General features: G+C 42.8%; 1 protein-coding gene across 1 annotated transcript in view; it reads right to left on the bottom strand.

Annotated features, from left to right (window-relative positions):
* LOC310988227 (complement C3-like) overlaps window positions 1–12,795 on the bottom strand; it is a 51,812-nt gene that overhangs the window by 28,042 nt on the left and 10,975 nt on the right. Inside the window, exons 3-7 of the mRNA XM_083974743.1 lie at window positions 1,581–1,663; window positions 1,390–1,477; window positions 1,143–1,245; window positions 390–510; window positions 86–201 (exon numbers count right to left, since the gene is read on the bottom strand). Coding sequence (XP_083830869.1) covers window positions 86–201; window positions 390–510; window positions 1,143–1,245; window positions 1,390–1,477; window positions 1,581–1,663 — 511 coding nt within the window. The remainder of the gene's footprint in view (window positions 1–85; window positions 202–389; window positions 511–1,142; window positions 1,246–1,389; window positions 1,478–1,580; window positions 1,664–12,795) is intronic.

Raw genomic sequence — 12,795 nt, 5'->3', positions numbered from 1 at the left:
TGAATTAATTTAGAAAATATGATGTCACACTTTTTAGGCATAGATGCAAAGAAAATCGATTTAAATGTAAATCTTAGTGCTTTACCGCAACATCGAAGGGCATTCCTGGTTTGAAATATTTGGGGGTTTTCTTGAAGTGAATGGTATAAAGTGAAGTGACAATCTGGATACCTCTAAGCTCAGCCTCCACCATTTCCCCACCTGTGAGTTGATGCAGAAAGACAAACACGTGAACACACACTGATCACAAGAGTTTGTTTTACATTTGTTCACAGTAAACTAACATTCATTTATTGATATGATGTCTATAAACCATTTACAGTAGAGCATCAATTGAACTGAATAAACCGTCTGTGCTGATTATGAATTACACAGTCTGACTTTCTTACCATTCTCTGTCAGCACACTGACGGTAACAAATATGGAACTCCCAACCAGATCGTTTATATTATAGAAGCTCTGTGTGATGTGCTCTCTCTGCAGTATGACCTCTCCCTCACCCGCTGCGATCTGATGTAAGACAAAGCATTTCAATGTATTTAAAAGTAAGATTAAGAAGTATTTTAATCTTTTAATATCTTTAATAAATTTGACAATTAATTGACATCAGCAAAAACAGGAAATCCAAACAACCCTTAAGTCTTTCCAGTCATAAATATTTTGTAGTGCTGGTAAACACCAAGCTGTAAAACAGAAGGGCCAACAAACTGACACACATTTGGCATCTGCTGCTGCATGGTTTTGTTGGCGGTATGAAAGTAATTTTCTTTCATGAGCTGTGTTTTGGCATTTTGCCATGACAATATATTTTGGTGTGGGGCAGGCTTAAAACCTCTTGTAAAAAAGTGTGCCTACTTTGACTCAAGGTAGTGCTCTGTGCAAAACAAAGCTCAGTAATTATAATTTGACAAATGACAAACAGGCCATATTTTCCTTGCAACCAAAAGTAAAACATAACATCTGTATTTTTCCGTTCAAATAATTCTTGTGATGTGTCATAGTCATCTTCAAATGGTATGAGTAATTAGCAGGTAGATAGTAAGTGTAATATATGGTCAAATCCAAATAATTGCAACTATGGAGCAACTGAGAGAAGTTTTAAAAAGCTTTGCAACCATCTGGGGTCTCCTCTGTGTGCTCACCTCCACTTTCTGAACGGAGCCAGGAAAACTCTTCTTCTGTTTATCATGCACAACACCAAATACCACGTAAGCTGTCCCATCAACATCTTCACCAAACAAATACCTAAAACCACAGGAGGACAATGACAAAAGAAAATAGCGGGCATACTTGCTCCAAAACAACCTCCTAAAAACATCTGTCATGTTCTCCTCCTATAAATCTACTAAAATGTGTTTTCTAAAGTCACAAAATAAAACCTCTACATACTTAGCTTGGATGGTGATGGTGAGAGTTGCACTGTCCACGTAGAAGAAGGAGCTCAAAGGAATCAGTTTCACTTCAAAACTGGGCAGCACTGAAACATTTAATGCATCTTGTCTGTATCTAACATCAGGTCACAAGTAAACACATGTTTTATAGATTTCAAGTAAATAACAGTTGAGGTGAAACTGACTCACCATATTCTTTGACCTCAAACTCTGCAGAGAAGGTCTGCTGTGGGTTGCTGTGAAACTTGGCCACCACGGTCCAAATTCCAGTACTACACACACACACACACACACACACACACACACACACACACACACACACACACACACACACACACACACACACACACACACACACACACACACACACACACACACACACACACACACACACACACACACACACACACAATGTAGAGAACAATTTGACTTCTGCTGCTCTTCATGGGCATAGATCAGTAAATGAATAATAATAAAAGCTTTCAGTTTACTAAGTGTCTCAGTGTTTTGTTATGTCCATTTGCAACTACTGTTTAGACGGAATAACAAAGAATTAATGAAAATGAATTAGAAGTTCAGCACAAGTTAAATCAGGGATGCAAACGGGTCAGGACCAAAAAAGAGAGGAATTTCCCAGGGGGGGGGCGCTCACCATTAACAAATAAGTACATTACAATATCACGGAAAAGTCAATTCCCAGTAGTTCAACCCCAACCAAGTATTGAGTGCATATAGATGGACATGGTTTTCAGAAGGCCAACATTTCTATATTAACTCATTGAGTGCCGCGCTCCTTTCCAAAGTTTTAGTCAAGTGTACCGGCAATTTAGACCATTTTTGACTTTTTATGTAGAGCCATAGTGTATTCTATATTATTGCCACCAACACATACTGTAGCTCAATTGAAAGGTTTAACTTTATGCTTCAAATGACCACAAACCGTTTGTTTCTACGTGCCTCTGTTCCTGAGAAAAGTCAAGCTAAACATGGCTGGGTTTCACCAAAATCCCTCCTTTTTTTCTAGAAAAGGAGATAGAGCGTCTTTTATGAAAGGTGCTCTGTTTGTGTCTGTCGCTCTTCTGACACTCGCATTTATGGATCAAAGGGCTCGTGTAAGATAAATATACACAACAATTGTTGTTCTATTCACAAAACCACCATCGGGGGCGGGGGGGGCGCCACTAAACAACAATAACACAGACGCACCGTGCCCTGTCACAGCCTCTCGCCGCGGAACGTGAGGGTCTGTCGGCCACAGCGGCTCGGGAAGACCGGTCCCGCCGGTGGTCGCGGTCCGTCTGTGGTTCGGGTCGGTGACGGCGGTCTGCTTTGGCCCAGAGACCATCAGATTTTACCGCGGGAGGACTTTGGGGAGGACACGGTGTTGCTCCAGATGAAGACCGGGCGGACTGTCGGCTGAGAGCTTCCTGTTTCTGCTCCGAGCTGCTGGAGCAGCTGGAGCAGCAGCGCAGGTGAGAGCAGAGCAGCTGCGGAGCTGCTCCGCATCTGCATGCAGAACTCCGTTTGCAGAAGCCGAGTTATGATAAAAACTTCCAGATCATGAGCTGTCATGTGACTTTGATCGTCATCTATTTCAGTTCTCCTCGTCGTAGAGTCCCCAAATTTACATATAATGTGTATTAAAGTGTCTATTTTCATAATTAAAAAAAAAGAAGCAAAAAATGAAAAATTTCGTTTTTGGCACTCAACGCATGGGAACGAAAAACGAGAAATTACGTGGTTGGCACTCAATGAGTTAAAAATGCTTAAAAAAAAAAAAATTCCTTCGCAATATTTCCATTTTGGAGATACTGATTTTTAGGTCTTCACTGAATGTTAGTCATAATTATTACTATTAAAATAAACTGAATAAATAAAGACATGGGATGTTTCATTCAGTGTGTAATGGACATATAGGCCTATATAATGTGTTAGTTTCACTTTTTGAATTGAACACATTCTACATCGCTGAGGCGACGTCTTTCCACTTAGAGCTTCCTTCACCTCTGAAACGGGGCAGAGCTCCATGGGAGACACCTGCCTGACACAGCAACGTAGGGAACCGTGCATGTCTGCGGCACACAGCTCCACAGACATGCAAGGGGGGAAAAAAACGGCGTCGCCGTCGCACCGACTGCACGCCGCTTTAATGAGCGCGCATGTCGCGTCTACATTGGAGGTAGGCTGTTATCAGTATAATCAGAGACAACTATGAATGAGTTTGCCTCAGTTTCACGTGATTGTCACTGTCAGCCTGTTAGAAAAACATTTTACTGACCCCAGCTGAGACGCTGAGACACCCCCCCCCCCCCCCCCCCTCTCAAAACAAAAACTCTTCGGATCTTAACGATTCACACAAGTCACCTAATTGGTCATGAAAAAAGCGAGTTTCGCTTTCCGGCGCGCTGTTTGCATCCCTGTTAAATGAGAAAATGAATTCCAACTTAGTTTTGCTAAGCACAAAGACTAAACAGGATGTCAGCAACTCTATATATAGAGTGAGGGTGGGGTACATGCTGGACAAGTTGCTCGGCTAGTGCAGGGCTGACACTCAATGACAAAAACCTCACAAACACTCACATTCACATTTAATTTAGAGTTGTTAATAATGCTTTTGGATTGTGGGAGGAAACCAGAAAATCAACCACACAGCCATTGGGAGAACATGCAAACTCCACCCAGAAAGACTCTCAGATCCAGGAATTGAACCCAGAACCCTCTTGCGGAGAGAAGACCACCACACCACTGTGCCATTATGCTGCTTTTTGTGCAAGTCTTGTTTTTTAATCTTATTTCAGACAATAACCTTGGACATTTAATCAAAAATATTTGCATAACACAAAATACGTTCATTTGAATTCATTTCTGAAGATATTTTACATTTTGTACTTAATATTCATGGTTGGCAAGAATTTTAGTCAGGGCTGTATGTGGGCTGAGTCAGTCAGTCAGTCGGGTAGATTGCTTCATGACTGAAAAACTCTTCTTTACACAGAGTTTTGTAACAGTGTATAATTATGTTATGTTCACATTTATTTTTTGTCCAACATCAATGAAACGTATTTTGCCAGACAAAACGTGCTCACGTGTCTATTTCTAATGTTTTTTTTGTTTGTTTTTCTTTAGTGTAGGTTTTTTTTTTTTAAATTAATTATTTCCTCGCAACCACTTTTACAATATTAATTCAGCAACCATTTGGACAATTCAATTTACAAGTGGTATTAGTGGACAGACAATCGTCTTTTTTTTTTTTTAGATTTATATTAGTGCAGCAGATTAGTGAGACAATCGTTCATTTTGGTATAAAAGCATGACATTTGGTACAGATACTCTCTAAGGGTCACTTTTTGGGAAAAAGATGTTGGCCACGCAAAAATTCAAAATGGCGGCCATTTTTTCAAGATGTTCTGTATTTAGTCTAGTAGGAAGAGGGGGGTATCATGTATCCCCTGAAAATATACTTCTAAACAGTGTTTCTAGATTGGAAAAAATGCATAGAAAATGATGAGCTATGTTAAAAAGTTGTCAGAATGTCCCATGTATCATTTTTATGCAAATTAGTGCCGCCATTATTGAAAAAACCTAATTTCACTATATCTCAGCCAATATTGCAGATAACTGAACAAATAAGGTGTCTAGACCCATGTTTTGAGGGTCAGAGATCATAATAAAACCATTCATAAAGTGATCACATGTTGGTGGCATGCTAGTAAGCAAACCTAACCCTTTTACCAATTACAAGACGCCAATATTGGAGATACCAAATAAGGTGTCTAGACAGAGGTTGTTGTGTGTTTAACCAAGGTTTATTTGGATCAAACATCATAATAGAACTCTTCTTGATGTGACCACTCTTCTCTTTGCCATGCCAGATAAACAGTCAAGTAAATGGCGTCTTGTAATTGTACTATGCATCACTCATCATCATTTTCACTGAAATCATCAGAGTTAAACTCATCCTCTCCTTCCTCTTTCTCCTCCTCTTCCTGTTCATGCTCTCCAGTGTCATGGGGATCAACCAGTGAAGTTGGTAGGATAGGACCACAGGACCATCATCATAGGGTTTTGGTTTTTCCAGAATAGGTTCATCAGCTGGCTTGTACAAGGCACGGTAGTTCACACGTCGGGCATGTGGCTTCAGAGCAGAGTGGCATGGAGGAAGGCCAGACAGGTCAACCTTATCATCTTCGCTATTAACTCAGCCAGATCTGAATTCAACAACTTCTGAGCCATCTCGATCTCTCTGTGTGTGCTGGCTGGCAGCTGAGGGTCTAAGGACAGAGGATGTTGCTACGATGCCATGTAAAGCCCTTTGAGACAAACTGTTTGTAAAAACGGGCTATACAAATAAAATTGCCTTGCCTTGCCTTGCCTTAGACTTGCAACTCATTTCTTGTCCTCCCCCACCATGTTGCGTAGCAACTTGGCACGGACAACATCCACTGAAGACTCACAACTCTGTCCAGACATCAGGCAGGTGAATTGCTCCAACTGCCTCAGCATCTCAGGCTTGACACTCTAGCAGTCACTGAATTGACTGAATACGTGAAACCTGGGATTCTTCTTCAAGGGCCCCACCTTCCTTCTCCCGTTGATGGCACTGGTACAGTCTTCTCCACTGAACACATAGAACCCAAGAAGAGTGGCGCGGTTGTCTTCTCCCAGGGATTCTGCAATACTACTACTGCCTGGCTTCCGGTGCACCTGTCCCCATTGATGTTGAGATGGACGTGTTACAGTACGAGCAGAAGCTGTGGGCAAGGCTGCTAAAGCTGACTTCATCAGACCCCTACAGTGTGAAGATCCAGGAAGCTTCTTTAACCCAACACCAACAACTTCTCAACATCTCTGAGCTTGCAGAATCCCTGGGAGAAGACCACCGCACCACTCTTCTTGGGTTCTATGTGTTCAGTGGAGAAGACTGTACCAGTGCCATCAAAGGGAGAAGGAAGGTGGGGCCCTTGAAGAAGAATCCCAGGTTTCACGTATTCAGTCAACTCTGCTAGAGTGTAAAGCCTGAGATGCTGAGGCAGTTGGAGCAATTCACCTGTCTGATGTTTGGACAGAGTCGTGAGTCTTCAGTGGATGTTGTCCATGCCAAGTTGCTACGTAACATGGTGAGGGAGGACAAGAAACTCACTTGCAAGTCTAAGGTTGACCTGGCTCGCCTTCCTCCATGCCACTCTGCTCTGAAGCCACATGCCCGATGTGTGAACTACCATGCCTTGTACAAGCCAGCTGATGAACCTATTCTGGAAAAACCAAAACCCTATGATGATGGTCCTGTGGTCCTATCCTACCAACTTCACTGGTTGATCCCCATGACACTGGAGAGCATGAACAGGAAGAGGAGGAGAAAGAGGAAGGAGAGGATGAGTTTAACTCTGATGATTTCAGTGAAAACGATGATGAGTGATGCATAGTACAATTACAAGACGCCATTTACTTGACTGTTCATCTGGCATGGGAAAGAGAAGAGTGGTCACATCAACAAGAGTTCTATTATGATGTTTGATCCAAATAAACCTTGGTTAAACACACAACAACCTCTGTCTAGACACCTTATTTGGTATCTCCAATATTGGCGTCTTGTAATTGGTAAAAGCGTTAGGTTGGCTTACTAGCATGCCACCAACATGTGATCACTTTATGAATAGTTTTATTATGATCTGAGATCTGAGATATAGTGAAATTAGGTTTTTTCGATAATGGCGGCACTAATTTGCATAAAAATGATACATGGGACATTCTGACAACTTTTTAACATAGCTCATCATTTTCTACACATTTTTTTCCAATATAGAAACACTGTTTAGAAGTATATTTTCAGGGGATACATGATACCCCCCTCTTCCTACTAGACTAAATACAGAACATCTTGAAAAAATGGCCGCCATTTTGAATTTTTGCGTGGCCAACATCTTTTTCCCAAAAAGTGACCCTTAGAGAGTATCTGTACCAAATTTCATGCTTTTATACCAAAATGAACGATTCTCTTGAAATATGCAATTAATCTGCTGCACTATATAGCCTACACGTATAAATAAAAAAAAAAAATAATAAATCAGAAAACCAAAATTTTAGAATATTTAAGAAGAAAACAAAAGAGAAAAAAGAAATCAGCAACAGCAACCATAAAAAATGTAAAACACGCCAAACAAACAAAAAAGACAAAACAAGACAAAGACTAAACAAAAACAATGGGCCCTAGTTTGCTGGCGCAGCGCAGGTGGCGCAAGGTAGCGCAGCCGGTCTAATGCAAGTTTCAACCAGCGCAGCCGAGCGCAAAGTCAGATTGGGAGATTTGTAGATCGCGCTGCGCTGAGATAGGCGTGGCCGCGCAGCAGGGGGAGGCGTCACAGATTCAGCTTGGTGCAGTGGAAGTTTTGTGCGAAAATGTCTCGCCGAGGTTGCACTGAAAGCTCGCCACCTCCAACCAGGTCTAGTCTCAGCGCAGGGCGGAGCGCAGCAGGTGCAGTGCAAGTTTGGCTGACTGACCTGCAGTGCACACACGTCACCAAGACCTCACAGGCAGATCTCCACAGTTCCAGACACATTTCAATGCAATAAATATCCACAATAACCACTATTTAATGCAACTAATGGAATCAACACGTGAATTTATATCTATATAGATGGTCCCGTCACATCTGACGTCAGATCAAAGCAGAGATCAAAGGCTGTCGGCGCGTAAAGGAAACTCCACCTGAATTAACACAGCAGGGACGAACTGGCACTGAAAAGCAGCTGTGGATGTCCCAAGCAGGACTGAGGGTGGATGACTGCATGTCGCTGCCGTGTTGAGATACCACTCTGCCCTTGTGATGATCGCTTTATTTATTTATTTACTTATTAATTCATTAGCGCATCAGGCAGCCGTACAGTAATGAAAAACAAAACACAAATCTTCATCTCTCTTAGTCCACCACAGCCTCGGTATCAGATAGTCAGTATATAGCCGTATACTCAGCATCTCTATCACAGAAAAAAAAGAGAAAAAAAGAGACGGACAGAGAGAGAGAGAGAGAGAGAGAGGAGGACAGAGAGAGAGAGAGAGAGGAGGACAGAGAGAGAGAGCGTCCTTTACGCTGATTTTATCCGTTACGCATGGTGTTTGTTTATGTTGTATTATACCTCTCATCTTGCTTACAGGGTTTGAATAAATGTGAGTTTCTTTATTAGTTTATTAGTTGTTGTTTCTTTCATTGGGCAGGGGTTCTCAGTGTATCAGATCAAACCTGATTAAGGATATTTGTATTATTATTAGTAAACTCATTGTTGGTCACTCTGAGCTCGGACCTCCGGGGAAACAGCTGTTTCCTCCGGGGAGAGGTTCGGCCTCTGGCGTCGCTGTCTCCTCCGTCCAGTCCAAGTATAAAATGACAAACTTGCAGCGCGCATCGCCCTCCGCGCAGTTAAAGGTGAGGAGAGGAGCTCATTTGATTGGTGAAGATCTGACTCGGCTGTGTCAAACCCACTCCACGCCTTTCTCTCCTCCTCTTGTCTCCCTCCCGCCCTCTCTCCTCCCTCTTCGCCGTTTGCGCCGGTGGGAGGGACGAGGGGAGGGTTTACGCTGGTCTAAGTCTGACTGCGCGGCCCACCAATCTTGCGAAATGGACCTGGTCCAGCCCCGTTGGCGTGGCGAAGCTGCGCTGCACTTGGACTTCGCTCGGTCAACGAAACTAGGGCCCATATCAAAAATAATAGTATCAGTCATGGGTTCCCTCAGTCAATTCATCAGCACGTACATATCTTTATCAATCACTTCTGAGTATAACCTATAATCCCGCTCAGTACCAAAAAACAAAGAAAGAAAAAAAAGCTCTTTAAATTATCAATCCATTTGTTCTCCCACTACCTCCATTAATGGTTGCCATCTCTCTGTAAACACTTCTTTCTGTAATCTCAACATATATGTAATTCTTTCCATTGTGTAAATATTTTTCAGAATTGTTACCCAATCAGCGTATGTGGGAGGGTCCTGTTTAAGCCATCTTAATGTAATTGCTTTCTTTACTGCTATTAGTACTATTTGTAGGATATACATCCTTTTTCTACTGAGAATAACATCTGGTTTCATCCCAAGAATCGCTGTCAAAGGGTCTCTAGCCAGTTCGACTTCTAATGTTTTATTCGCAGTAGCAAAAATGGATTTCCAAAAAATATCCAACAGTGGGCATTGCCAAAATATATGTAATAATAATAATAATAAATTTATTTATAAAGCGCTTTACATCAAAGTGCTGTACAACACATCAAAAACTGCAAGCAGTTTACAAGCAGAGACATTCCAAAAAACAAAAACAGAGTACAAAAACATATTTGAAACAGGGCAGGACTTTTACTAATGAAAAACCTAGGACCCATATGCAACAGTAAATAAGTGGGTCTTAAGCTTTGTTTTAAAAACCCCAATTGAACAGGCCTGCCTGATGTCCGAAGGGAGATTGTTCCACAGGGTCGGAGCTCAATAGGAAAAGGCACGCTCACCAACCGTCTTTTTCCTAACCTTTGGAACACAGAGAGACACACTCCCCTGGGAGCGTAGAGACTGTGTGGGCACATACACATTAATTAAATCACTCAAATACAAGGGTGCCAAGCCGTTTAGGATTTTAAAGGTTAGTAAAAGCACCTTAAAATCTGCTCTAAACTGAATAGGGAGCCAATGAAGAGAGGCCAGCACTGGCGTAATGTGCTCATACCTAGATGAGCCAGACAAAATACGGGCTGCAGTATTCTGAACCATTTGTAGTCGATGAAGGCTCTTCTTTGGTAGTCCTGATAAGAGGACATTACAATAATCGAGCCTAGATGTAACAAAGGCGTGAATAAGGACCTCGGCATCTTTCATTGACAGAATTTGTCTGATTTTGGCTATATTTCTTAAGTGAAAAAATGCTACACGTGTCACCTCTTTTATGTGTAAGTCAAATGAGAGGGACTGATCCAGGACAACACCGAGATTCTTTACTTTATCTGTGGAATGTATGGTATCGTTGTCAAGGGATATATAGAAATTGTCGAACTGTTGTCTGTATCTCGGGGGTCCAATGGCTATCATCTCAGTTTTGGCTGAGTTTAGTAGCAGGAAGTTGGTTGATAGCCAAGACTTCACTGCACTCAGACAGGCTATGAGTTTGTCACAGTCTGACCTTCTTCCTGCAACCACTGGCATAAAAATTTGGACATCGTTGGCATAACAATGAAAGACAATCCCAAAAGAACGTAGAATCTGACCGAGTGGTGCCAAGTACAATGAAAATAATAATGGCCCCAGGACAGAGCCCTGTGGAACACCATGGCTAACCGGACAAGAGTCAGAAAAGGCACTGTTATAAAGAATACGTTGGGATCTCCCTGACAGGTAAGATCTCAGTCCCATGCAAGTACCTGACCAGAGATGCCAAAGTAATTTTTCAGCCTGTCCAATAATATGCAGTGATCCACAGTATCAAACGCGGCGCTAAGATCTAATAATATAAGGACAGATGTTGAGCCTGAGTCCATGGCTAATAGTAAGTCATTGACAACTTTTGTGAGAGCAGTTTCGGTGGAATGATTGGCACGGAAAGCAGACTGTAATGGTTCAAATAATTCATTTGATGACATTGGGCCCTAGTCTCTTAGACCGAGCGAAGTCCAAGTGCAGCGCAGCTTCGCCACGCCAACGGGGTGTGGCCCAGGTCCATTTCGCAAGATTGGTGGGCCGCGCAGTCAGACTTAGACCAGCGCAACCCCTCCCCTCGTCCCTCCCACCGGCGCAAACGGCGAAGAGGGAGGAGACAGGGAGGGAGGGAGACAGGAGGAGGAGAGAAAGGCGTGGAGTGGGTTTGACACAGCCGAGTCAGATCTTCACCAATCAAAGGAGCTCCTCTCCTCACCTTTAACTGCGCGGAGGGCGATGCGCGCTGCAAGTTTGTCATTTTATACTTGGACTGGACGGAGGAGACAGCGACGCCAGAGGCAGAACCTCTCCCCGGAGGAAACAGCTGTTTCCCCGGAGGTCCGAGCTCAGAGTGACCAATAATGAGTTTACTAATAATAATACAAATATCCTTAATCAGGTTTGATCTGATACACTGAGAACCCCTGCCCAATATAAGAAACAACAACTAATAAACTAATAAAGAAACTCACATTTATTCAAACCCTGCAGCAAGATGAGAGGTGTAATCACAACATAAACAAACACCATGGTAACGGATGAAATCAGCGTAAAGGACGCTCTCTCTCTCTCTCTCTCTGTCCTCCTCTCTCTCTCTCTGTCCGTCTCTTTTTTTCTCTTTTTTCTCTGTGAAAGAGATGCTGAGTATAGGCTATATACTGGACTAAGAGAGATGAAGATTTGTGTTTTGTTTTTCATTACGGCTGCCTGATGCGGTCGCTCGCGCTATGAATTAATAAGTAAATAAATAAATAAAGCGATCATCACAAGGGCAGAGTGGTATCTCAACACGGCAGCGACATGCAGTCATCCACCCTCAGTCCTGCTTTTGGGACATCCACAGCTGCTTTTCAGTGCCAGTTCGTCCCTGCTGTGTTAATTCAGGTGGAGTTTCCATTACGCTGCCGACAGCCTTTGATCTCTGCTTTGATCTGACGTCAGATGTGACGGGACAATCTATATAGATATAAATTCACGTGTTGATTCCATTAGTTGCATTAAATAGTGGTTATTGTGGATATTTATTGCATTGAAATGTGTCTGGAACTGTGGAGATCTGCCTGTGAGGTCTTGGTGACGTGTGTGCACTGCAGGTCAGTCAGCCAAACTTCCACTGCACCTGCTGCGCTTCGCCCTGCACTGAGAATAGACCTGGTTGGAGGTGGCGAGCTTTCAGCGCAACCTCGGCGAGACATTTTCGCACAAAACTTCCACTGCACCAAGCTGAATCTGTGACGCCTCCCCCTGCTGCGCGGCCACGCCTATCTCAGCGCAGCGCGATCTACAAATCTCCCAATCTGACTTTGCGCTCGGCTGCGCTGGTCGAAACTTGCATTAGACCGGCTGCGCTACCTTGCGCCACCTGCGCTGCGCCAGCAAACTAGGGCCCAGAAAGTGTATAAGCTGAATTGAAACTACTTTCTCCAAGATTTGGAGATTTTTACAGTAATTTGCTAAGGAATTACTGTCAAGGTGTGGTTTCTTTAACAAAGGTTTGACCACAGCAGCCTTAAAGCATGCAGGAAATACCCTTGTGGAGAGGGAGCAGGGATGTGATTGGCCAAGGACAAAAAAGCAGGAAATTATACAGACCCATAGCGCGACATGGCAACAGTGCAGCCATTACACACAATGACATAATTTTGACATTTTATATTAAACAATTAATTTAAGGAGAAAAGAAACCCTCAAAAACAGCATGTCAATCAATAGGTGCAGATATTATTACAGTGTGTG

Source organism: Trachurus trachurus, assembly GCF_905171665.1.
Source record: "Trachurus trachurus genome assembly, chromosome: 7".
Lineage (NCBI taxonomy): Eukaryota > Metazoa > Chordata > Actinopteri > Carangiformes > Carangidae > Trachurus > Trachurus trachurus.
This window is presented reverse-complemented; position numbering and strand designations above follow the sequence as displayed.